Genomic DNA, 25,781 nt, shown 5'->3' on the forward strand with positions numbered 1-25,781 from the left:
TGTATAATGCATTTTGATATGTGCCACAGTCTGTAAGCAGTCTTATTGTCCTTCGTGTACCAATGTGATGTTTTCCAAAACAGACAGTTTGTCTTTACCTCACTTACATGCCTTGACAAGGATTTAACAGTTAGCTATTGTGAGGATGACATGACAGCATACACAAAGGCATAGCTATGCAGGATACAGGTCATATTCATGGGAAGATGAATGAAAATTTCAGCCCAAACTTAGATTTTACCAAGGTAAGCAGTGCAAACCATATTACACTGCTTTGGATGAAAGTTTCTGTGAAATAGAAAAGTATAATAATCAGACACACAAGGAAGAGAAACAGCATTTGAAATGCTTTATTTATTCATTCATTCAGATATTTACATCCTTGCTGCCATCTTTTTGCCATGCAGAAACAGTTTTTGGATGACAAAGCGCACAGTACAAACACGACAACCTGTGCCAACACAACACACGTCAGCATGGAGTATCTGCGTGAAGCAGCAGAGGAGGCCTAACCTCGGCACGTATTCAAACGAACGCCGTCACTCACAGGAGGGTGGGATGTGCAGGATTTCAGCTTGCTGGTATTTACACCCATTTATTACGCGTCATTGTATTTCCGTATTTGCATTACATTCAATATTTTATATAGCTAGTTTTCACGGAACACAGGGGATAAAAATAGTTGCTCTTTGGAGGTTTTGCGATGTTACAACTTCACCTTAAGCAGAACTATGATATAGTGCAATCAAAGAATAACATTAACATTTTTACATTCCTGCGTATTATACAATATTTGGTCTTTTCAACTCTGTTGCAGTTTGGTTTTATATACAGATGGAAAAAAAATGTTTTGGCCAATATTATTCAGGATATTTATACATCAGGGCCAATAACAAAAGTCCGCGACCAGCCACAGAAACACATTAGTCCTGCGCTATCGAACCAAAGTGCTAGACAAAAGCAAAAATAAACAGACAGAAATAATAACTGGCTTACTACTATTGTCATCCGCCTCATTAGGTGTGTTTCTTTTACTCACAAAATATCTGTCATTAATAGGCACTGAAAAGCAACACTTTCTTTTATTAGACAATGCCCTTAAACACCACAAATGGCAATTCGTGACACGCCGTGGCGCTTGTGCTAAAAGGTGTTGTTGAACCATGCAGTGATGCGCTGCTGGGCGACAGAGATGCAATGAGTCCGTTATCATCCCACCCAATTATGCAAATGCAGCTGCAGACTGCACTGTGCCTTTTGTCTACAGGATAGACTATTCAGAGTCTAGGGACATGGGTTACCAGTGTGCTAATTACATAATTACTGTTCAACTGGAAATGAGGGATGGTTAAAAACTACCAGTCATGGTGAGATGAGAAAACATTTAATGTTTAATGGGTCAAGAGTTCATGGGGCAGCTTCAGATAAACTCAAATAAACCCTAAAAATATACCTCACATATAGGTTATACCAAACATATACCAAACAGATTCTTTCATTTAATGTCTTACTCTTATGAGGCACAAATTTGCACAGAAAACTGTACGGGGGCTGCTTTCCCTTTAAATCTGTGTTACCCTGCCCCGAGCTCCGCCCCCAGCCCCCCCCACCCGGCGCAGTGAGTGCATGGCCAGGGCGCAGCAGCCCCGCAGCAGCGAGCCAATGTTGCAGACGGGATGTCCCACTCTGCGGGGGCCGCGGCACAGCCAAGCCACAGCTGGCACTATGGGAATGCCCACCGCCAACAGGTCCACCAAGAAGTGCCGGCCCCAGTAGCTATTCGGGGGACGTCTTGCCGCCCCCATGGCTTCCTCCTCATCCTCCTCCTCTTCATCCTCCACTACCTTCACAGTCGTGACCTCCTGCGGACGTGGCTCACTTTCGCGCTGCTGTGTTTCCAGCTGCAGCTTGATGGCGCTCTCAGGGGATGGAAGCTGCATGGTGCAGGAGATGGCGGCGGGTGCCGGCGAGCCGGCGATGTCAGCCATGTGGTCACCCTCGCTGACGGGGCTGGGGGTCTGCAGCATGGTATCCGTCTGCACGGCCTGCTCACACAGCGGGATCGGAGGCAGCGGCTGCAGAGGCGATTCGGGGTCTGCCTCAGCCAGGAGGGTTTCCAAGTCCGCCCGGCTGCCCTCGCCCACGAAGCCGCTATCCAGGGTCTCCTCGCCCGACAGGCCATCTCGGTCTGGCAGTGCCTCGCAGCTCAGCTTGGTGTAGGTGGAGCTGCGGGTGAGTGAGCGGGCCGGTGAGCTGGCGTGGGAACGTGCCTCTTGGCTCAGCTCCATGCCGAGCAGCAGTGACTCCAGCTTGCGGTTCTGGGCGCTGATGTCTCGGAAGCCGCGATGCACGGCTGTTCCCGTGCCCTCCCCCATGGCCACACCCTCGTCTGCACCCGCCGGCACGCCCAGCTGGGAGCGCACCGCCTCCACAACCCGCTGCAGCTGTTGGATCTCCCTGCGCGCCTCCTTCAGCGCCAGCTGCACCTCCACGCGGTGGCACTCCTCCTCCACCCAGTCCTCCTGCATCCGCCACAACTGTACCCGGAGCTCCTCCACTTCGGCATCTCTATTAGGGAGAGACAATAGGGGGCGCAGTGGTTTAGGGGCCAGACGAGACTGAAAGGTTATGATTCCAGATGCCGGGAAACACCAGGAAATTTCCGAATAGAACATCCAGCTGTTGGGCAAGATTCAGATGAATCCAATATACAGAGTCATTATCAGTAATTTGTTTACTCATGTGGTTAGCTAATCATCATCACTCGTTAATTTAATGGTAATTCACGGTGCTGCAGTAGCCTTGGTTAGACTAAGCTGTGAGCAGCAGATGATGGCATGCATAATTTACAGCCAAATCTCTGTTTAAATAATTCAGGGTTTTCAGGTTTGGCATGTTACAAAGAATTCCACTTTTCCTACAAAATTGCTTTAGTGCATTTTCGTTTTCTTTAAGCCAGTTGCCATAATTAATATTATGAATTGAAAGTTATGAAATCTGAATTATTGTTAAACAGGACTGTAACCATGGCAATATAACCATGGAAACATAATTATGCTCTGGATGAGTGGGAGGCTCTGCCTTAGCTGAATACTATGAAAATGGTAAATAAATTAATCCATCCATCCTTTCTTCAAGACCGCTTATCACAGTGAGCTTGGAGCTGATCCCAGGAAGCAAGAGTTAGGGGAACACGCCTGGATGAGATGCAATCATCCAGGGGCACATACTGTAATTTTGAAATGTATTTAAAAGTATCAAAAGAAATAGCATTCAGTCTAAATTAACTACTTAACTGGGAACAATGTCTATCAGCTTACAGGGTGATCTTGAGACTGCGGCTTATAGGGCTGGCAGTTTTCAGCCGATATTGGAACATTTTTTCGAGCATGATGTGAAAGATTCATGTACAAACTATAAATTAGCCCATTCGAATTTTAAAGTGTCACTGCAACCTGTAAGTGCATTCGACCATTTATTGTAATTGTGTTGTCTGCCATCTATGGAACCCCTTAAAGGTCAGGGTGGGGAAATATTTTTTGAAATACTTTTGTGATCCCACTGCACTTGCCCACTTGCTATTTGCTGCAACGTGAAAGCATGGATAGATGAGCTTTAAGCATTAAAATATGGGGGACACCATGTAACTTTAATATTGTGTTTTAATACAGATTTATTAATAATTACACTGTGTCCATTCACTGGCAGTGACTTTAAGCAACACAGTTGGGCTATTGAACGTGAAGTGCACGCACAAACACTGGACTATATTATAAACAAAGGAAAATATTACAGTCAGAAAACTGCATATAAAGCCAACTTTACTGCCGTTTTGGAGTTAAGGTTTAAACTCTAATCCGCAATCTGGAATATTTCGGTACAGACCTGCATATCCCAGAGAGGTATACCCGTGAGTGAGTTCGGGTTTAAACCATAACTCACACCGCGGGGAGCTTTATATTCAGTTTTCCGGCTGTAATATCTTTCAACAAAAGCAACACCCCTTGGTTTTTCAGATTTCTTTAATTTTAATATTTCAATGTTTGTGTCTGCACTTCACGCTCAATAGCTCAGCTGTCTGGTTGACAGTTCCTGGCGGTGAATAGACACAGTGCAATTAAAAATAAATATGTACAAAAACACATATGAAAGTTACATGGTTTGCATTGTCCGCCATAGTTTAATGCTTAAAGCACACATAACTGGACAAGTCCTGTTAAGTGTCACCTGTCCTGGAGCTTTTCCACGTTCTCCCGGAGCCGCGCCCGCAGGTGTCGGATGCAGACTTCCTTTTGCTGCAGGGGAGTGAGGTACTGCTCTGGGGCGGGTGGGTGGATGCCGTGGTTGTCACTACAGGATGAGTTGTACTTCACGTGACGCCTTGGAGTTAGATAGGGAGTGAGGGTTAGGGTAAAACATTCGCTATGTAAATTCAGTGGCTATAAAAGGTATACACACCTCTGTTAAAATGCCAGGTTTTTCTAATGTAAAAAATGAGAGCATTGATAAATCATTCAAAACGTTAATAAGGGGATCTCACTGTTTAAAGTTATCAGTCAGGGGAAGGTTCCAAAAAAATTCTACAGCATTAGATATACCATGGAACACAGTGAAGACAGTCAGCAAGAAGAGTCGAGAACACAGAGTACAACAGTGACGTTACTGGAAGTCCCTTCAAAATTGATGAAAAGACAAGATGAAAACTAGTCAGATTTATCGTGGTCTTGTTTTTTTTTTTGCATCATAAAAACCTGGCATTTTAACAGGGATGTGTAGCTACTGGGTGAGAATGCTGACAATGTCCTCTATACTGATAACCTATATGTATAAGCTAAGCTAGTCGTCTTCTTATACCAGCCAGTAGAGTTTTTTTCTTCCTCTAATATCTGCATGCTACTGCAATTCACAAGAATCAGAGAGTGTGACATTTCCATCATGAGTGTGGGATTTTTGCTACCTTTATCTATGTGTGTGTGACCTGTATCTAAGGCTCTTTTTAGAATGCTCAGTGCTATGTTATGGCCTCATAATTACATATACCTTACCTGGGTGTGCTTGGGTATGGGCCAGATGTAGGGCTGGCATCACTGCCCTTGCAGGAATTGCTGCTACTGCTGAGTGTGGAGTTTGCATAGGTGTCTCTTGTGTTGACTGTTCCAGTTGACCGTCTAGTGCAAAGACATCAACAGACTCATGACACGTGGCAAGACAAGCGGCACCCACAAAACTGAAGATAACTTCCCCCTCTATCCCACCCCCCAACAAAATTAAACAGTCATATCTACAAAAGTAAAAGTCTGAAGTAGGGTATTACACAGTGCCTAAGGAACATAGGCAAGCTGGAAGGTGTAGGTGATGGCAATGACTCAGAAGAACAGACATGGAAGACTAAAGATGAGGATGGTGGATGTTGGTGTGAAGAGGTGTGAGGACAATGGAAGGTGTGAGCAGGGTGCACGCGGCTGAAACAGAGAGACGCTAACCGGTAGTGGTGCTCCGGTGGCTGAGGAGACAGCGACCCACGATTTGGGCGCATTGAAATCATATAGCCTTCCATGGGAGAGAAGGCCAACTCTACCAACCTGAAACAGTCAAAACTTATAAGACAAGAAGAGGAATCAGAACCTAAGGACATAATGTTTTGTACAAATGTATTGCCACACACTCTTGTCAAGTGTCTTGGGGCAACAGTGTTGTGAAAGGCATTATCCATCCATTGGCCATACTCGCTTGTCCTTTGGAGGTTTTCAAGAGTCCAGAGTCTATCCTGGAAGCTACAGGTGCAAGGCAGAAAATATCCCGTAATGGGGTGCCAGCCCATCGCAGGGCACACACTCCATTCATACCTGTGGGCGATTTGGTAACTCCTATTCACCTTAGCATGATTTAGGACTGTGGGGGGAAACCGGGGAACCCAGAGGAAACCCCAAGACAACACAGGGAGAACATGCAAACTCGGGGTGGGGACCCTGCTCTCCAGAGCTGTGCGGCAACAGTGCAAGGCATTGCACCAACGTACCATCTTGAAGGGGGCTACATAAACTAAAGTAAACTGAATATTTATTAAAATGGGTACACAAGGGATGTTATATAAAAGTGGGAATCGTGAAGGAACTATTGGATTTGTTCCTGGAGCTTTCCCCCTAGAGTTCAGTGAATCATAGGTGAGAAATATCTAAAAAAATCAAGATGAATGCCATACGAAAACAGACCACTGTCTGACACAGCGCCAAAGATTTTCAGAAGGCTGCTGGAAAGCTATGGAATAAATTAAAGACAATTCTGTCATCACACAGAACACTAATCAGAAAAGGAGTGGAATTATCCAGCCTATCCTACTACCACGTACTTGTTCCAATGTTGTTAGGGATGTTTAATTGAGTGTTAATAAGCTGATTCATACACCATTTAATAACCCCATTATGGCAATGTGTGAGTAGCAAGAGCTTCCCTCAACCAAATGCCAACGAAAGAAGAGAAGCTCACGGGCCAAAGCTAGGTCTCTCCAAGTGCATTTGAGAGATGCATCAGTGTGTTTTCTCAAAATCCAAGGAAAGATCTGCAGCCTTCCTCTTTTCTCCTAGACATGACCCTGGAGTTTCGCTAATTTTCATGTTGCCACGCTGGGAAACCTGGAGGGTAGAGCAGCTGCCTCTCTATTTGATAGCCAAGCTATGCCCAGTGGGATGGATCATGCCAGGTAGTCTTCCTGCTCCCTCCATCAAAGCCTTAAAGGGCAAAGGGTGGGGGAGGAGTGCTGGAAGTCAAATTAGCCCATGGGACTTCTGCTAAGATCCAATCAATCTGCTTTCAATCATGCCTCATTTAAGCTACTGATCCAGATTTAAAATGACTGACATCATGTGACATAGCACTTTGGAGTAGGTCTCCACAGTAATGGATGAGAATGGAAAAGGTATTCAATCCTTTTTTGTACTTAGCTTCCCATTCATCTGTTAATCTGTATTGATTGCCCCTATGCTGTATCTAAGGGCAGCAAATGGTTTTTTGATTCCACATCCACAAATCCACATCCTCCTTGGCAGAAATGAGCCGCTTTGGTGATTTCCAGACATAGGAGAAACCCACTGAAGTGAAATGAGGAGTGAATTGGATTGAAGGTTTTGTTACTGACCCAGGTCTTCTGAACAAAGGCTGTTGACAGCCACACAGCCCAGGTAATATCATAAAGTCTTCCTAAACATGTGACTAAGGAGTGAAAAATGGCCAACTACTGTAAAAGGAAAAGTGTAAAAATATCCAAGCAGCTTATAGTAGTCTTGTTATCCTGACATGAGCAACCAGTGACAGGAGACGACAGGCTTAGATACACATGGGGTGAGTGGAATAATGGGACTGACCAAAGTAATCAGTAACCTCACCTACAGTGAAGCCTTCCTTCTTCAGTCACTACACCAAGAAAATACTGCCTTCTTTATAATTCATAGCAACAGCAGTGTGCAATCTAATGCTTGTCTGATTCTTCAACAAGCTTTAGTGGAGACACAACTGTGGCAGGGAACAACAGGCTGAAAATGAGGACAAAGGAGAAATCGCTATATCTCCGCAAAATACTGTTGAAGCACCTGGAATAGGTATACTTACATCATATGGGATGTATTTGCGTTGCTGTGATGTGAGAAGGAGATTAAGCCTGAAAATAGGCTCAACGCCAGTTTATAATGCAAGTGGAACACAAGAAAGCACAGGCCATAACGGAAAAAAACCAACGCAATTCGCCAGCCAGATTCGTTAAGATCCAATTCGGCTTATTCGATTCATTTAACGCGGGGGTACTCAACCCTAATCCTGGACCAGCAACCAATACCACAAATAATTCAATCAGTTCCGGTTTCCCAGACGCGTGAAAATAACGTATCTTCAGATCAGACAAATATGATGGAGTATAGGAAGGTACTTCTCAAGAACAGCACGAAACATCGGGCGTTAAAACCTATATGTGTGCTGGTGCTTTTTGCGGTTTTCGCTTCAAAACAAAGAAGATACCATATAGCATACATATATGCAAAAACAGCAACAAAACAATAAAACCTGATGGGAATTTTCCCTAATATGTTCCAGCGTACCAAACTAAAAGACACTCCCCATAAACGGTTGTATGCAGCCCATTCTCGGCACCCTAATTTATTTAATCTGTCAATACATTGCACTATACCCCACGATGCTACAGCATGTACCAGTGAGTTGTATTACCCACCCAGTTCTTCGCGTGTTGTATGTAGTTGCTAGGTGAAGATATTTATGTATACATACACCGATTTCCCAATGAGCCACCCACAAAGCGCCGACAAAATCCTAGTAACCTTTACCTGTTTTCTCCACGGTTCAACGAATACACCACTCATATGGCAGACTCTGCCCAATGAAGACAGCTGTGTAAGCGCCGTCACAGGTGGCTTCAGACACAGAAATGCAGCTCGAAACCTACATGTGACTGCACAGTGTCACTAAACAGATGCGTCCCTAACATTACGTTTCTTAAAGAGACAGTGACATCTATTCCGTTTTGTCTAAGGAATTGTAAAGATGCTATGCGTCAAATACACAGCACATCAATGATGTTAATTTTGCAACTAATTTGTAATCTGTAATTCTGACTGTAAGTCATGTAACAGCAGGTTTATTATATTTAACGTTATAGATTATAAACTATAATTCTAGCTACATCATCACACCAAATTTTCCCAATCCAGATCTTGCATCTTTGTCATCATTACTGTATAGCTGACAGAATAAGTACTTAATTCTCATTAGTGCTGACAGAATACAAATTATAGATCAATTTGTAACATATTCAAATTTGTAAGAAAAAGTTCCTGACAAAGTACTATGGTTCCAGTTTTGCTCTCAGTGTAAAAATGTTTTCTTTTGTTTTGGTTTTGTTGTATACTTGCAATAATATGGGAATAATGTGATTTTTTTGTTTAATAAGCTGTACTCTTTTGTCCAGAGTATAGAAAATGTCAATATTGTATTAAATTCTCAGTTCAGTTTCAGACTGGCACATCACATGTGGGAAATGACCATGAAGAGGAAGATAACAACCATCACTAAGGTGGATGGACTCAGTTATCACAACAATTAACATGATGATTGGAAGTCCAAAGCCTGAAAATTACAGGGCTGGAGGTAAACTATGTCACCAGGAGTCAACCATGCCCTGACACTGCATAAGAGCATATATAAGAATTATCTCTACGTGCTCAACAGTAACTATCAACATGATATTTTTGCAGAAGAAGTGCAATTTCAGTCAAATCTCAGGATTCATTTTATTTTAATAAAACATCTGTAGAGGAACTTTCTAGCCTTTGGTGATTAAAAAAACCTGAAGTCATATGTGTTTAAAAAAGTTCTTAGAACAATACAACAGTGCATACTGTGACAAAAAAGAACACATACACAGAGTGGAAGTACAGTTTAAGTGCAATCAGAACGATGCGTCTGGCCTTCTACTCTGCAGGCCTGAGTGTGCCAACGACATCAGCATAGGGGGTATCCTGGTGCAGCTCCAGCATTCCCCGCTTCTTCAGCACCAGCAGGCAGAAGAAGGTGGTGGCAGCCATTGTGCGGTTATACCCCTTGCACAGCTCATGCAGGCCGAACACAGTACTGCCACTACTCTGCTGATTCTGCTGACGACGACAAAAGGACACCTTTGCACACGAGACCCAGGAGGACATGACTGGACTGATCTGACTTGGATCTGAATAGCGTATCAGTGAGATTTATGTTACTCGTGCAAATGATCCACAAACTTTATTTGCAATGTAATTGTTAACAGTTTTAATGCATGTTTTCCCAGTTTTCCCCCCATATATAAGTGCAACAGACTATTTGCATAACCGACACAGCATCTTACTATTTCTGCTCGTTTATAAAGCTGGAAGTTTTATTTATGCTAATTACATTAAGTGCATTAGCTTGGTAAATGAACTAGCATACATTAGATATAAGGTTAAGTAACAGTAGGTGCACATGTAATGTCAGTACTGTGGCAAAGTCATATGAAATACATAATGTTCAAATCTATCAAGCAGCCAACTGAAAAACCATATTTGTTATGCCTCACTTCTACCACCTGCAATATTCTATACACTTTTTAAATTCATGTATTATTTCTCTGGAGGGAACTATTTTGCTGGTAGTTATTTTTGTCATGCTGCTGAGCAAGAAAAACGCCCCCTTGGGGAATAATAAAGCTATATCTTATCTTTAAGGCATAGAGTCATTGGGAGGAAGCAGTTGGACAGACATTATATTGGCCTTTCTACTGTCTAATCTAACTTACCCCTTACCTTTAAATTTCCAACTCACAATTTCTGTTTACATCTCTATCCCACAAGATTTCTGGGTTATTTTCTGAAAGGCTAAGAACCAGTTGTCCTTCTTCCTTTTTATTTAAACACTGGCTGATAACAACAGAATATATATTGGTATGTATTGGTACAAAGGTACCTTGAGATGCCTTGCAGCTATTAAGCATATAACAGGGCTGCATCTCACTGAAGTTCTTCTTGAAACAAGAAGAAAATTGTCAGAGAAAACAGATGGCATGGGATCTATTTTTGAAAATAGTTTAACTACAATAGACCATTCTTCTTAAATATAATAATTTCTTGACCAAAAGTCAACTGTGTACTGCTTGCACTTTTGTTGAGAAGTACCTCCAGAAGCAACATAAATCCTGCTGATGCACCATGCCTTTTAGAACTGCAAGCTTTACTTAGCTTATTTAGTGTCAAGAAGGCAAGGATTGTGACAGGTGTGACTTATCAGCTTGCCACAATTGTAATACTTAAATCAAATATCTAAATTTAAATGCAGATCTGAACCCTCTATTTTAAAACAAGTTAATGGAGTAGTGTGAACTTTTTTCTCTGTAGCTAGTAATTCTCGGTAATTAACTTCATTATTTGTGTTTTTCCTCCAAAGTTCCTGAACTCACAGCAGAATATGTAGTTTAGTAAAACTGGCAGATATACAGACTGCTTCAAACTACAATAGACTAGTATTGTTAAAAGTAAATCATGATTGTTTTATGTAGAGATCAGTTTTTCTAACAAAGTCTCATGGCATATCCTGCAGAACAAAGGATACTTCTGACTAATTTACTTCATGTCTACACAGTCTACATTATATATATTATATATTATATAGTCTATATACTGTATATTATACAGTCTATATTATAACTACTGCTAAAGTGAATATGTACTTCCATCCTTTAAATACGGCAGGGACCCCTTTCTAGAGTCATCACTAATCATTCACTTTTCTGAGAAGGTCAAACAACTGGATTCCAAAACCCTAAAAGGCTCCCTCATCTAACCAAAGGAATGTGCCGAAGAACTACACGAGTGCTAGATTATAATGTTTCACACCCTTACTCTGAGGAAGTGTAGTAGACGATGTGTCCTGTGGTTCATCAACTTCTCCTCAAAATCTTGACTGTTCACTGTGGACTGCTCTGGCCAATCCTAAACAAAGGAAAACAAAAACATTCAGGGCTTATGTGTAAAGAAACATTCACGCAGCTCTTGTGTGTGTCAGTAGTTGAATCCTTGAGTGATGCAGACAGGAATGTGGCACAGTACCTGGGTATGAATTGAGTCTGGCATATTTGGAAGTAGTAGGGAGTCCTCAGGTAGCATTTCTGGGAATGTGAATACTGTCCTACTTTCTTCCTGTGACAGAAAGACAAAATCAAGTAAAAAGACAAGAGAAAGTAATGTGTGGATATGCGAGTTGAAAGACAAATAGAAAAATACAGTGATGATGTTATTTTTTCCAATTACATCCATGCTGTTGCAGTGTGATGGAGATGAGTTGTGCTCTTCAGAGGCGATCAGAGGCAGATAACCAAGGCTGTGTTTGGTGGAGTCCAGATCCAAAATCCCTGATAGGAGGCCGGTGTTTTCAGCAGCCAGCATGCTTTCATTAACTCCTGAGGAAAACACAAGGATGAGGAAAGGGGGATTATGAATCAAGTAATCATTCAAGTCAGTAAGACAGGTTGATCGGCGACACATTTCCAGTCCATCATGACTTCCAACCCCCCAGATTGGCCAAAAATTAACCTAACTATCAAAGGGGACTCCTCCCCGGTTGGCAAAATATACCATAGTGACTCAGCAGCTTCCCTGGTTATTTTTTTTGGAAAAGTCGCTCTCAGTGCAAAAAAAAGGTTGGACACCACAGATATAAATCAGTTAATTTATATAGTACACAATGCATTTTAATGCAAATGCATAGGAATGCAGTTTTATGGTACGCTGTCTATTTTATAGTATTATCATTGAATGGATCGTAAGAAAAAAAACAATAAATATGCCTCACCTGACTGGTCCCTCATCTCCTCCCAGTCTTGCTCCCTGTCTCTCTGGTTTTTCCACCATTTTGTTGACATCATATTTCTGGGAAATAGCTGTCAAAACAGGCAAGGCTGCTCTACCAAGACACACTGCACCACTACAGACTACTTTTTATTAAACAAAAATAACTCATTTAATATGTACACTCGGTGGACACTTTATTAGGCATGCCTAAACAGTACAGAACCACTTCAAGGGCTGGCAGATGCACTCAAGATGCCTTTTTGTGCACCACTGTTTTACTGAGCTGTTGTTTTTGCACCTGTGGTCTTCCTGTTAGCTGACCATTATCCTCTGACCGCTCTCATTAACAAGATTTATTCACCCACTTACCTGCTGCTGACTGGATGTTTTTTTGTTTACCGCACAGTTTTATTTAAACTGTAAACACTGCAGTACATGAAAATCCCAGAAGGGTAGCTATTTCTGAGATGCTAAAACCATCACATCAGATGGGTAATCATATCAATTGTCCTGTGTGGCGTATGTATTCATTGCAGCCATATGATTTGCTATTTGGAAGAATTGGTTGTTTGGGTGCATAAGAGGTACCTAATAAAGTGGCTACTGTGTGTAAAAATGTGCATAACACATAGAGCATGTATTTATTTAGGGTAAACAGGTGAACAAAATCCTTTGCAAATGTATAAAGGAGTATTTATTTTCTGTTGATTGGAGAAAGGTTCTGGTCACAGGTGTGAATAGATAAAGTAATTCATTTCCGGGTTATCGTCTTAAGTAAACATCTTGATGGCAGCTGACTGTTACCTGTTGGAGCTGTGGGTGTATAACAGGCACACAGAGATGGCGGAACAGTCTGTGCACCCCTCCAGTCATCTTCCACTCCATGAGCTGACGTGTGGGTGGAGCTATGCTCAATGGCAGCAGGAGGTCGGAACAGTCTCCGATCTGGCTGCGAATCGCCTCGTTGGAGAGCTCCTTCACAGAATCCACCAGCAGCCGTCTTTTGGCTTTCCCCGTTTTCCTCTCTGTTGAGGCTATAGGCAGAGCAGGCCAGATATTAAATGGTGCGATCGCTAAAGCCAGGGGCACAAGCCAGCCAGCTCAAAGACAGGTGCTAGGCTGTATGTCAGTTTAACCACAAGCCACCACAGATGGACTCGCTGCTATACTTAGCCTTTTTTTTTGACCGAATAATAGCTTTCATTAATAATAAAGGGAGTGAGCAGGAAACCTGGGATGATATCCTGACTTTTCTGCCTGCGGAGACACACTCACAGAGGACCGACACTGGCTCAAGTGCAAACGCCTCCTCCTCGTTCTCCAGCAGAATGGTCTCACTGACAGCAGCATGTTCTTCGGCAGCCTCAGATCCTGTCTCCTGGTGCTCTGCTGCTAACATTTCACAAACAACCGTTTCCGTAAGACACAGTGGAATTGAAGCTAGAGTGACATGAATATTTCTCTTTCTTAATTGCTTTATTGTAAATTGCATTAGACTGTATGTTTCAGCATTAAAACCATTGTGCTAAAAGACACAGTCCCATAATAAAGTCTTTAGCATAAATGTCTTGTTTTACATTTCACAGGTTTAAATGGGCTCTATTCTAAATAAAGAATAGTCCACAGACATTGGATGTCTTTTCCTGTTTTCCTCTGGCTCACTTATTCCAGAGCCAGCTGGGTTCTTGTACCTGCCAACTAATAAAAGGTAACGTGTGCGAGTTTTACCTTCAGCAGAGGCCACCCAAGGCTAAAAGGAGAATCTTAGGAGCTTTTTAAAGCAGGCTTTGTGCAGTGAGTGCAGGACAGTGTGTGTGTGTTATGCAAGAAGCGCACAGGGCAGCAAAGGCCAGGAGTTGAGAAGAATGTAAAAGGAAAAACAGCTTCCGGGATGCTGTCACATCTCCCATTCAGCTGTATCCTTTAACAATGCACCTTATCTGTACAACTCGCTTGAAATTCCCTCGCAAAAATATATACATTTTTTTTTTGTCTGTGTATAAATTTAACCTTCTTTCGGCTCAGCAGTCGGAGGTGGAGCTGCTGGAACTTCATTGTTCAAGCCAACTGGGAAAACGTCCATGGGCATGTCATCCTCATTTGAATTCTCCATCAAATCTACAGGAATAACAACAACCCAAAACAGGTCAGGATCTTTCTAAAACAAAATCACAGTTTTCAACCTTCCTTAAACTAGGGACCCCCAAATTAAAAAAAAAACACAAGAGACCACTACCACTAAAGAGTGATCGCTTAGGTAATTAGGAATTTAGGACTGTAGGGAAGCTTTCCTTCACATACAGACGATAAATGTACAGAAAACATTTCTCATTAGAATGACAGCTACCCAGAAGGGTGAAGTCAGTGTCCTCATCCCCAAAGCCATCGCATCTGGGAGCCAAGCTGTGGAAACTTCCATCAAGTATGCTGCCTTCATGAAAATTAACCTCATCCCCTGCCCAGCAGTTAAGTACAAAACAAACACAGATTCTAAGTGAGAAAGAATAGGTGGGTCAAGCAATAAAAGATCCATCAATATCATCTAATTCAAACATTTGAAATCATGGGAAAACACTATTATTAAAACTAAAAGTAAAAAGCATACCAAATTAAATAGCTCTTACTTAACAATCCTGTTTCTTACCAAAATCAGACTGCAGTACATGGAAGCTACTTCCATAGTCCTCTTTCAGGGTAATGTCCTCTGTCTTGCACTGGTTGAGTGTGAAATGATCTGCAAAGTCTATATCACTGATAGAAGTGGGACAAATAAGCTGCTCTCGCTTTCTAAGAGGACAAAAGCAAACACCACAAGCGATCCCTCCATGTTATTCAAGCTTAGAATCCAGTTACAGCTGAAATAATATGTACCAGAAAGGCCCAGGAGACCACGTGACATAGATACTGGTTGAAACTTAAAATTAAAAATCAAGCCATTTTAGATAGAAACATTCTCAGTGTTGGCCAGCTTTACTCTGGATATACTGGCTTTCTTCCATCCCAAATGGATCCAGGTAGGTGAACTGATGTTTCTGAATTCACCCATAGTTTGTGTGAATGAATGTGCCTTTTAATAGATAGGCATTCTATGCATCCTCATGCCCGATGCCTCTTGGACTATGACTCCAAACTCCCCAGAGAACCCTGTACTGGATAAAAGCTTGGAAGATGGACAGATCTACAGAGCAACTGAACAATAACTAATAATTTAGCTGATTCCCACAGGAGTGTCTTAAAGTATTAAGGTGAAATGTATGGAATGTATTAAACAAGATCATAAGGTGTGTGAAGTATGCAGAATATGTGAAGAGTGAGCACCTGATATTGGGCAGCTGTAACTCAAAATCGGTGAAATCCTCTGGCAAGGTTATGGCTTTAAATGAAGCTTCCAGACTCTCACTGGGTAAATCTGTCTGCCCTGTGATGTGGATGGAAACATCATCCATGTAAAATGACATTCAATGATTCTGAGGGGTTTCTAATGGCTGCGAGCTCTTCAGCTTTGATTATATTTCAATGTGTCAATATAAAGTACACAAATAAAAAAAATACCCCCCTCCAAAATGTAAGCTCAGAAAAGAAATATATTTCAAGCACAGTAGCTGCGCCTTTATAATACATGGACTCCATAGGTTTTGAAAGTACTTTCCAACCTACATGTGCCATTTCCAGTTTGGAAGAGATGTTTTCATGTACACCTCACATAAAGGAAAAGGCCATATCTTTAAACACAGTAATTAACCAAAACTGCTTAATTGAAATATATAGCCGTTTGAAACATGATTTGAACAATCCCAGAGAAAACATCTAACAACCAAATGTAATTAGACATTTTTAACCACATTGTTATATCAAAAAGTTTTATATTTTGCTACAAGTAATGCATTTATTAAGTTCACTTCCACCAGATAAGATATAAAACCTGGACGAAAGGCCACTTTGATTTTCACGACAGCATCTGTGCAGTCAGATAGGAGGTACTTTGCCTTCCGAAAGTATATCCGTACCACACCCAGAAGTAGGTGACTAGATATCCTGAGGCCAATTATAACCTGTCAAAATAATGCAAAATATCACAAAAAGATTAAAGAAATTATAGCTAATACCCAACTGTTATTACCAATTACACAAATAAAGAAATAAAGAATGTTATGGTGTTATAACATATCTTTTCTCTAGTTAATTGGTTATTTATTGCCAACAGCAACCTCAGGGGAAATGATGTCTTTGACGGTCGCCTCCAGGTTGCACTCAAAGACGTGCATTTTCGTGATCTTCTTCTCCCAGTGTGCTGCCAGCCAAATCCTGGCCAGAGGCCCACGTTTCAAAGTGAAAAGCTGCGTGTAAAACATTTCCCAAGTACTTCTGGAAGAGGCCTCTGCCTAACCTGCTCTACTTCTCCACTCCTGCAAGCAGGAAGAGACGGAGAAGATTGAGCAGCGGCTGCAACATACAGCAACGGCAGATGGCACCACAATCCAGGTACCAACCGAAAAGGATCTCAGAATAGAAACGAACTTTTCCCTTAATCATTATTCAACATGCTGCCAGTAACGTTACATTTGTTCAGAAATGATGAATTTGTGGGTTAAGAAAAAGGCAGGTATTAATTTAACCAGTAACATGTTTAACCACATTTCGGTTCGATCTTTACTATCAAGTCAAGGAGGCGTGTCTTATTGTAAGTAGTTAACCTTACTTGCTACTGCTTTCTCATTTGTCACTATTCCGTCTCAGCCTTTTTGTTCGTGTTTTCTGTAATAGGGATTAGTCACTGACAGCCTGACAGATAATCTCCTGATAAGCAGCAATCAGAAGTGTAGTTTTCTAGCTGCCAGGTCGCTGGTTTAAAACGATAACTTTACCAGTCTCCGAGATGACCTGATTATCGTTATACGTGAATTCATCAATTTATGCTTTCGCTCCCAAGCCTGTATAATTAGCTAGTCGAAATCATGTACTAATACAGCATTCAGCGCTTTTGACACCTTTATCTATATATTTATGTATAACTGCTCAATAATTATATACATATATATTAGAAGCACACTCACGTACCCCTCTGAGGAGAAAAAAAGTGAAGGCGCGAGAGCAGCTAGGAATCGCCCGCTCATCCTCGAGACACCATGTCCCGCTGACAGAGCTGTGCTGCGTCTCGAGCAGACTGTTATTTCTCATATCTGCCGTACACTCATGGGTGTAACCCACCAATAATCTAAACTAGCCAATACAACTCCATGGACCCCCTTAAATGAGTGAAGACTTCAAATGCCAAATCCGAAGTTATGCCCTTGCGTACACTCGCGCCGACGAGTGTCTGGCAGGCGGGCGGACTTGACTTTGCCGCGGTGGTCAGCAACAAGCGTTTGCAGCGTATAACAGCTCATTGACTTTTGAATGCGTTAACGGAGCTATTCTGAATCGCATAATCGCTTGTCCTATCAGTGAGACAGAAAGCATCGAGGTGAGGAAATGTAAGCATGAAGGACAAGACAAATTCCTCCTAACCTACTACGGAGCACTGCGGTGCGTGTTCTTAAATCAGAAACTATAGTCTAGAAAACTATTGACGAGACAAATAAATGACCTATGTTCTCCTTAAGGGCTCGTCGTCTAGCTACATGTCACAGTTTATCAGTTTTATATGGGTTAAATGAAGCCTTCGTGAAGTGAAACAGTGATAAACGTCTACTAAATATGCAAACGCAATTTAATATTTCTGTTGCACGTTTGCATTGAAGGAACTACGTCTTTCCCCCCTACAAATCGAAGTAAAGAGCGGTGCGCGCTCCCGACAGGGGGTGCATTTTACGGCAGTGGTGCAGAATTCGGCACAACACCTGTTTTAAACGGGACCAAAGATTATTTGCCTTAAAAGGTAGGCTGAAAAGGTAGTATAGCTGAGTAAATTGTACTGTGAAAAGTATTAGTCTGACAATATACTGTGATTTGATAAGTGTACTGTGCATTTATGAGGTTGACCAATTTTCAGAGGGTTAGAAACTATTTATAAACTGGTTGGTTGCAGTCCCGATATCTTCAGCCAGACCTCAGTTTGGAGAAGAGTCTATGACTCAGATGAGTCAGGTCATGTAGGATTGTGCTGTTTCAGCATCGGCAATTTCATTTGGACTATCTGGTTAGACTATTATTTGGACGATGGTTGGAGCGCCAATCCTACCACCAATCCCCAAACTTTCCTTGTAAGTTGGAGGACCTCATTGCAGGGCTGAATGTAGAGCAGGGGTCTCCAACTCCGGTCCTGGAGAGCTACTATCCAGTAGGCTTTCTGTCCCACTTGGCTTCTGATGAGCCACAGCTATTCCTGGTATTTACCTGAGAACAGGTGAGGCTCATCAGAAGCCGGGTATGATAGAAAACCTACTGGACAGTAGTGTTGTAGTCAAGACCACCTTATCCGAGACCAAGACCTGACCAAGACCAGAGGGTGTCGAGACCGAGACAAGACCAAGACTCTGAAGGGCCGAGACCGAGTCGAGACCGAGACCAGGGCTGGCCGAGACCGAGTCGAGACCGAGACCAGGGCTGGGCGAGACCGAGTCGAGACCGAGACCAGGGCTGGGCGAGACCGAGTCGAGACCGGACCAATGCATGTTTTACACCACATGACAAATAAGTGGAACATGCAAAGCCTAAGCACCCCTCAAAAAGAGCTGAACGAAGCAAACAACATACACTATGCAACATTAAATATGTTTATACATTACTTCTCTCGACTATTCTCTTACATTTCAATAATCAGAAAACAGAACAAAGAATGTGAAAGTGAAAAAAACTTCTAAAGACCATACAATTTTGTTTTTAAAGCAACAAATGCAGGAGTTTCATTCATAAAATTACAAAATTGCTTCACTGGAAGCAGTTACCTAAAATTATAACATCATTTATTAATCCTCAACAAACCACTGTGGCAGAACACTCTTTAAGACCAAACTGACCCCAAAGATGAGGGGGTAACTGCTAAACACCACACAACATGGCCTGAAACACCACATAAATGAAAAATCACAGTAGAGTGTGGTTGCATTTCAGAAACATGAGGGATTGTAACATTCTTGGACCTAAACGTGCGCGATGGGGTCTCATTATAATGCCCCCTCTACTAAAAACCCTCTCCACTGGTGCTGAGGAGGCAGGGACTGACAGCACCTTCATTGCCAAATTGTGAAGCTGTGGAAATCTAACATGGTTTTTGGCCCAGAAGTCAAGTGCATCGCCAGCATCCCAGTCATGGACGGCATCAAAGTATTTGTTGATCTCTGTCATAATACTTGTATCATGATCTGAGCTGCACATCTTGTAGGCCTTGTAGCGAGACAGAAGACGAGGCCATTTAACTGGTGGTGAATCACCATGAGGATTCACAATAGACCCTGAATTAGTTGCATTTCCCTCACTCTCCATCATGTTCTCCACCTCTGAGATCAAAGTGTCTGAAAAATACACAAATGCAGAAACTGAGTTAGAATGAAATGGATAGATTGCTTGAATGTGCCAGAAAATTACTTTATTTTTGTTATTTATTATTTTAGGACCTTTATAAGGCAAATTGGAAGAATAATGAACACTGATGTTACTGAATATTTGGTCCAGTACAGTTTTAGGACAGGGTTTATGCAGTTGAATTTACTACCTTTTACTACCGCGCGGAAACCCTGTAGGAAGAAATATAGGTTATGTACATGGAAGCTTTAATAAGATGATGTTCTATGATCTATTATGTTATTTAGGGCTGAGGTGTTATTGTAAAACAACTGTTTGTCTATAATACGTACATTTGCAAGTTAAATATTAAAACAGTCGCAGGTACATTATACCAAGAGCATAACATATTTGTGGCAAAATAAACAGGTGATATAAAAAATCCTATGAATTAAACATTTACCCTGTTATTAACATACACTATTTTTTTTTTAAAAAAAGAAGATTGGTAGTTCACAAATGATCTTTTAAAAGAATTTAAAGATACCTATCAGTGTCTTCTTCAGATCATCTCTGAACTTCTTCACAGATGCTGCATTTCCCCCACTGGTAACATCCAGATCTACCCAACTTAATCCAAACTGTGGATCCAGAATGGTAGCCAAAAAGTACACATTGTGGTTAAACGGTTCCTCTTTTCCACTATCTTTGGTCATGTTTGTTTTTGTGAAGATTCCAGAAAATCTTTTCACCAGGGACTGATGGAGGGCCTTGACTAATGGTCGGCACTGCATTTGGGTCCCCTCCATCTTAAGGAGGTGTGTATTTAAGTCCAGGACAGTCGGAACCACCATGCTTATGGTAACTGATTTCTCTGCTTCTGTAAGGTCTGTTGCCTCTGAGAATGGTGCAAGAATTGAAGTCAGTTCTTTTAGCTGGTTCCACTCACGAGCACTAAAGACTACATTCTCATAGTCCTTGCTGCACATTTCATTTAGGGCTCTGTGATCCAGAGCTGTGAGTGCCTGTACTTGTTTGAAAGTGCTGTTCCAGCGGGTGTTGCTTGCTGCTGGAATAGTCTTAGTAGTGCCAAATGCAGCCTCAAACTTGTCTCTTAATTGTGAACTGCTATGTAACAGAGTTGTAAACCGTGATGTTTTGGCAATGGCGCGTGAGATGACCTTAACCTCCTTCAAGCCATCATTTACAACTAACTGTAGAGAATGAGCAAAGCAGGAAAGACGTTCACCTGATGACCAAGTTAATTCTTTGTCTTCCACTGAATTCATGTCCTCCCACAAGTTCTCATCATCTAGACTCTCTTCCTCACTCGCACTGTCATCAGACTGCTGTTGTGGCATGTGAACTTTAAAAGCACATTTCATATTTGAAGCATTGTCTGTAATGATATAGTTTATCTTGTGACGGATTCCATATTCCTCTGTGATCTCCTCAAAGGCAGAAGCAATTTTCTCACCAGTATGTCTACCTGTAAAATGCCTGCAGTCCAGCAAGTAGGATTCAAGTGCATAGGCAGCCTTTGATTTGCAGCACATATGGGCAGTCACTCCAAGGAAAGAGCGTAGTCTGCGATCAGACCAGATATCAGTCGTTAGTGAGACATATGTCTGTGTCGCCAGCTTCTCTAAAACTTTCTCCTTGACCTTCCTCACTAATGCTGGGATCTGTTTCTCAGAAATTGTTCTTCTGGAGATTGGTGTGTACTTACTGTCTAAAATCTCAAGAAAGTGTTTAAAATGTAAATTTTCCACAATTGACAGAGGCAGACAACACCCAATTACTAAATCTTGGACAATAGCTTCACTGATGGCTTGTTGTCTCTGAGAATGTTCGCTGTAGACCTGCCCTTTCTGGGTAAAGGAAGCTATAGTTGGCTGTGTGTCATCTTTCTTTTGGCCAGCCTTGTACTCCAAGAACCTAAAATTGAGGAAGGATAACACAGATATCTGATGAAATTAATTTTATTTATATAAAAAAAGTATTTAAAATTAATGTTGCAAGTTAAAGAGAAGCAAAGGTACCGAGACTGTATTAGAAAATCTTACATATTACACTATTACGGAAGCGTAATGCGTTCACTTGAGAAAAAATAATTCTGCTGTTTTTCTGAATTAATGACATAATTATCTCGGAATTTCTGAGATAAAGTTTTCATGTAAAATAAAAACTCTGTTTTTCTGAATTAACGAGATACGGTTTTCATGTAAAAAAAAATACGATGTTTTTCTGAATTGAGATACTGTTTTCATGTAATATATATATGCAGTGGTACCTCGGTTCTCGAACTCACTAGAACTCGAATTTCGCCTACTTTGGAGCTCAATTTCACTGCAACAATATCACAGCTTAGATTAATCTAGTTTTATTTTGGTCTGGGTTAGAAACACTGGGAAATACTGGCAGCTTTAAGTAACATAGATGGCATTGTTATTAGTTTGTCGACTTTGCGCAGGTTTTGCGGTTGTTCAGAGGGAAAGTTCATTCTGATCTGCAGAACATTGCAGTGTTTCTCCAGGGTCAGTTGGACCAGTATGGCATGCTTCACGGATACAAGATGATGCATCTGAAATGCATTCAGGCTGGTCATGTGGTGACTCAAGAGACAATCAGACCATGTAATGAAAACTGTATCTGTGTCTGCACCGTCTGACACGCCCCCATTCGCCATTTTGAGTGTGTCGCGAATGTAAACACATTTGGTTAACTTAATGTTTCATTTTCAGTGTTTTTTTTCTCTACAAAAATGTAACGTTTTATGGAACTTTATCAGTAATAAGTTACTGATTTTCATTACCAAAATTTTCATTACCAAAACACACCAGCCATTTAGGTGATTAAGAATGGAAAAAGAGTCAAGAACACCACAGTAATGTCATTGGACATAACTTTATTGGTAATGTTTAAAATAAAATATAAGCGGCAAGCAGGACACAGGCTCGGTATACAACGAGTTTATACAGATCCTTCCAGACATCATGTAAAACGTTAGAAACCGTACTTGCAAATGTTTCTGTACATAAACCATAGTTGAGCATTGGTTTTACAGGGCACAGCACACAGTGACAACCTTATCCAGCATTGCAGCTTATAATCCATGCACGCGAATATACATATACATGCACTGATACACGTGTCATTACAGTTTTCCTGTTTACTTATCTTTAAAAAGCATTCACTCTGTAACACCACTTTAACACAAGCATATTAATCTATTTCTGCTGCCCTCCGTAGTGAGGCTAGCTTGCTTGTGTAGATTAACCAATGTGAAAATACCAACTTTAGAAGACAAAAAAAATGCATATTCAATAATATTACTCAAAAAAAAACATCTTAGTTGCCTTTGTGAAAATACCGAGAGCAAACACGCATGAAGGGAGATATCGTGTTGAAAGTGATCTCCTTCCGTCTCATTGCTGCGACCCAGGCCACCCAACGCCTCTTTGTTACCTCCTCTAACTGGTGTCCATATCCTCTTTTCCAAGTGGGAAACCGAAAAAATCTCATGTTGTAGTCCACCTTTTTGCCATTTCTACCATGTGAATTAGTGTGACAGCCTTTCAGATAGTGTCCCATCTTACAAAAAATAATGCTGAACGCAAATGCTCACTCTTGCGTTGTATACATCCAAAATGGCGATTCGACCCACAATACACTGCGGCTATAGCGAGTGTGACGTCGACTAACGAAGACCAATTTAAAAAAAGGAGCGTTTTTTTACATGAAAACTGTATCTCGTTAATTCAGCAGAATTATTTTTTCTCAAGTGAAGGCATTACGCTTCCGTACATTATAGATATGTCCTAAACTAAAAATTAATGTGGAATATATGTCAAATCTATTTTTATCCACATTCTGATTTGTTTCCATTCCATTTTATAATCTATATATGTAGCTAATCAAATAATTGGCTTTCTAGGCTTAGGAACATATATATTAATATGGTATGTTCTATAATTTTTTCTCACACAAATGTGTGGATCGACACTACATAGTAGACAGCAAGGGCGTAAATGAAATATTTTTAAAATAGTTACACAAAGATGATGGATATGGTATGATATTGTTTTCCACATACTGTTATCACTGACTTATTGTAAGGTGATTAATGACCTTCAACCTATCGCAAATTAACATTGAATTAGCTAAACTACATATTAGCCAATTTAGCTAGTTTGCGCGCCTAATTTAGGTGCTAGTGAAATAGCTGGCAACACCAAATGAAACTAGCGTCAAAACAAGGAGTCATATATATATACTGTATATTTTGATATGATATATTGTAAAGAGATTTCACAAAGAAAGACTAATAACACTAGCTAGCACAACATAAACCTATTTTACCTTTCTTTGTGCTTCCTTTCTAAGTGGCGGTAAAAGTTTGACGTTGTCCCTGTCGTCTCTGTTATTGTCATACTGCAGAATTTACACACTGCGGTGTGTTTTCTTTTCCCCGTTGATATGAATTCTTTGTGGGATTGGTATCCAAATTTTATTACAAATGATTTTGCTGACATCTTGCAAATATCCACGACCTCACCTGTATACCTGGCCAGTGAGTGTGTGAAGGGGGCGGGTCGGGTAACCGCTGTCGGCACTAACATCATTGGTTGCACTTGAAGTAAGAAGTTATCCAATCCGTGGTCTCGGCTGGTCTCGAAATAAAATCCCGAGTCCTCTTTGTCCGAGTCCATGACGAGACCGAGTACAAATGCGGCCGAGTCTGAGACGAGACCGAGATCTTCAAAAACCGGTCTCGAGACCGGTCTCGAGAACGAGACCGATCTCGAGTACTACAACACTACTGGACAGTAGCTCTCCAGGACCCATTGGATGACAAATGGGTTTTGCATGCTTTGAATCTCATATTTGATACCCAAAGACACAGGAAATGGGGAAAGGCAGCAATACAGTTACTAGAGACCAACTATAAAGAACAGAAATTTGCAACAGACACGTATGGCTTTATTTGAAACTATCTAGGGGTGCCAATAATTTTGAAACCTGTTTTACTGCTTTTACTGCTAAACCTTTATTTGAAAAATGATACACAACTATCCCAAATGGTTGATCAGAACATTTGAAATAAAATATGTGTTGTACAAATACAGTAACAGCCTCAAAACCTATAAAGATCATACATTTATTTCAGTATTTCTTAGTATTTATAATGTTAACTTCAGCCTTTAAAATCAAAACTATATGGTCAAAGGTGTTGAGACACACCTCTCAATCATTGAATTAAGGTGTTTCATTCAGACCCATTGTAACAGGTGTATAAAGTCAAGCACCTAGCCCTGCAGTCAAGTTTAGAAACATTTCTGAAAGAATTGGTTGTTTTGAAGACCTCAGTGAATTCAAGCGTAGTATAATCATGGAATGCTACCTTTCCAATAAGTCAGTTTGTGCAATTTCTTCCCTGCTGGGTATTCCATGGTCAACAGTAAGTAGTATTATTGGAAAGTAGAAACGCAACTATGAAGTGGCAGACCACATAAAATAAGAGCAGGGTCACTGAGTGCTGAGGTGCATAGTGTGTAAAAGTTGCCAATGCTTTGTTGACTCATTAACTGCAGAGTTCCAAACTTCCTCTGGCATTTACCCCAGAACAGATACTGTGTGCCAAGAGCTTCATGGAATGGGCATCCATGGCTGAGCAACTGCATGCAAACCTTGCAACACTAAACGCAATGCCAAGTGTCAGATGGTATAAAGCACGCCGACACTGGCCAGAGGAGCAGTGGAAACGTGTCCTGTGGAGTGACAAATCACGCTTCTCTGTGTGACAGTCTGATGGACTAGTCTGGGTTTGGTGAATGCCAGGAAAACTTTACCTGCCTGACTGCATTGTGCCAAATGTAAAGTTTGGTGGAGGAGGGATAATAATATGGGGTTCTTTTCAAGGGTTGGGCTAAGTCCCTTAGTTCCAGTGAAGGTAACTCTTAATGCTTCAGCATGTCA

At 41.3% G+C, this 25,781-nt stretch overlaps 2 protein-coding genes and 1 long non-coding RNA gene across 14 annotated transcripts; all 3 read right to left on the reverse strand.

Annotated features, from left to right (window-relative positions):
* Positions 1 to 325: 325 nt before the first annotated feature.
* LOC111839887 (syntaphilin-like) lies at positions 326 to 8,486 on the reverse strand. 6 transcript variants are annotated; one of them, XM_023804205.2, is made up of 5 exons: positions 8,331 to 8,486; positions 5,484 to 5,582; positions 5,046 to 5,168; positions 4,228 to 4,380; positions 326 to 2,568 (listed from the first exon to the last, which is right to left on the reverse strand). In XM_023804205.2, the coding sequence occupies exons 2-5, from the start codon at positions 5,555 to 5,557 to the stop codon at positions 1,563 to 1,565; spliced, it is 1,356 nt and encodes a 451-aa protein (XP_023659973.2). In that variant the 5' UTR covers positions 5,558 to 5,582; positions 8,331 to 8,486; the 3' UTR covers positions 326 to 1,562. The 6 variants fall into 6 exon arrangements, with proteins under 6 accessions (XP_023659973.2, XP_023659970.2, XP_023659972.2 ...); XM_023804202.2 differs by having other exon boundaries at positions 8,275 to 8,482; XM_023804204.2 differs by having other exon boundaries at positions 5,484 to 5,597; positions 8,331 to 8,477.
* A 795-nt stretch (positions 8,487 to 9,281) lies between these two features.
* On the reverse strand, positions 9,282 to 18,110 carry rad21l1 (RAD21 cohesin complex component like 1). Of its 6 annotated transcripts, none has more exons than XM_072715282.1 (15): positions 17,418 to 18,110; positions 17,059 to 17,114; positions 16,568 to 16,765; positions 16,282 to 16,411; positions 15,678 to 15,777; positions 15,004 to 15,110; positions 14,707 to 14,814; positions 14,370 to 14,477; positions 13,635 to 13,751; positions 13,164 to 13,393; positions 12,361 to 12,448; positions 11,820 to 11,968; positions 11,619 to 11,708; positions 11,412 to 11,501; positions 9,282 to 9,656 (listed from the first exon to the last, which is right to left on the reverse strand). In XM_072715282.1, exons 3-15 carry the CDS (start codon positions 16,709 to 16,711, stop codon positions 9,474 to 9,476), a joined length of 1,644 nt encoding a protein of 547 aa, XP_072571383.1. In that variant the 5' UTR covers positions 16,712 to 16,765; positions 17,059 to 17,114; positions 17,418 to 18,110; the 3' UTR covers positions 9,282 to 9,473. The 6 variants fall into 6 exon arrangements, with proteins under 6 accessions (XP_072571383.1, XP_072571382.1, XP_072571385.1 ...); XM_072715285.1 differs by lacking the exon at positions 17,418 to 18,110 and adding an exon at positions 10,480 to 10,534 and having other exon boundaries at positions 9,510 to 9,656; positions 17,059 to 17,404; XM_072715281.1 differs by lacking the exon at positions 17,059 to 17,114.
* A 951-nt stretch (positions 18,111 to 19,061) lies between these two features.
* Positions 19,062 to 24,572, reverse strand: LOC140592271 (uncharacterized). Of its 2 annotated transcripts, none has more exons than XR_011992598.1 (3): positions 24,361 to 24,572; positions 20,350 to 21,740; positions 19,062 to 19,813 (listed from the first exon to the last, which is right to left on the reverse strand). It is a non-coding gene; the product is annotated as an uncharacterized lncRNA (long non-coding RNA). The 2 variants fall into 2 exon arrangements; XR_011992599.1 differs by having other exon boundaries at positions 24,165 to 24,572.
* Positions 24,573 to 25,781: the final 1,209 nt, after the last annotated feature.

Source organism: Paramormyrops kingsleyae, chromosome 8 (genome assembly GCF_048594095.1).
Source record: "Paramormyrops kingsleyae isolate MSU_618 chromosome 8, PKINGS_0.4, whole genome shotgun sequence".
NCBI classification, from domain to species: domain Eukaryota; kingdom Metazoa; phylum Chordata; class Actinopteri; order Osteoglossiformes; family Mormyridae; genus Paramormyrops; species Paramormyrops kingsleyae.

Excerpts from the sequence above, each read along its gene's own strand:
- LOC111839887 (XM_072715279.1), bottom strand. The coding sequence starts at position 6,022 with ATGGTACGTTGGTGCAATGCCTTGCACTGTTGCCGCACAGCTCTGGAG. Across the intron at positions 4,381-5,045 it reads CCATACCCAAGCACACCCAG|GCGTCACGTGAAGTACAACT; the intron begins GTAAGGTATATG and ends TCTAACTCCAAG. Across the intron at positions 2,569-4,227 it reads GTGGAAAAGCTCCAGGACAG|AGATGCCGAAGTGGAGGAGC; the intron begins GTGACACTTAAC and ends TCTCCCTAATAG.
- rad21l1 (XM_072715281.1), bottom strand. The coding sequence starts at position 16,711 with ATGTTTTACACGCAGCTTTTCACTTTGAAACGTGGGCCTCTGGCCAGG. Across the intron at positions 14,815-15,003 it reads TGTACTGCAGTCTGATTTTG|GGGATGAGGTTAATTTTCAT; the intron begins GTAAGAAACAGG and ends ACTGCTGGGCAG. Across the intron at positions 11,969-12,360 it reads GGAGATGAGGGACCAGTCAG|GAGTTAATGAAAGCATGCTG; the intron begins GTGAGGCATATT and ends TGTTTTCCTCAG.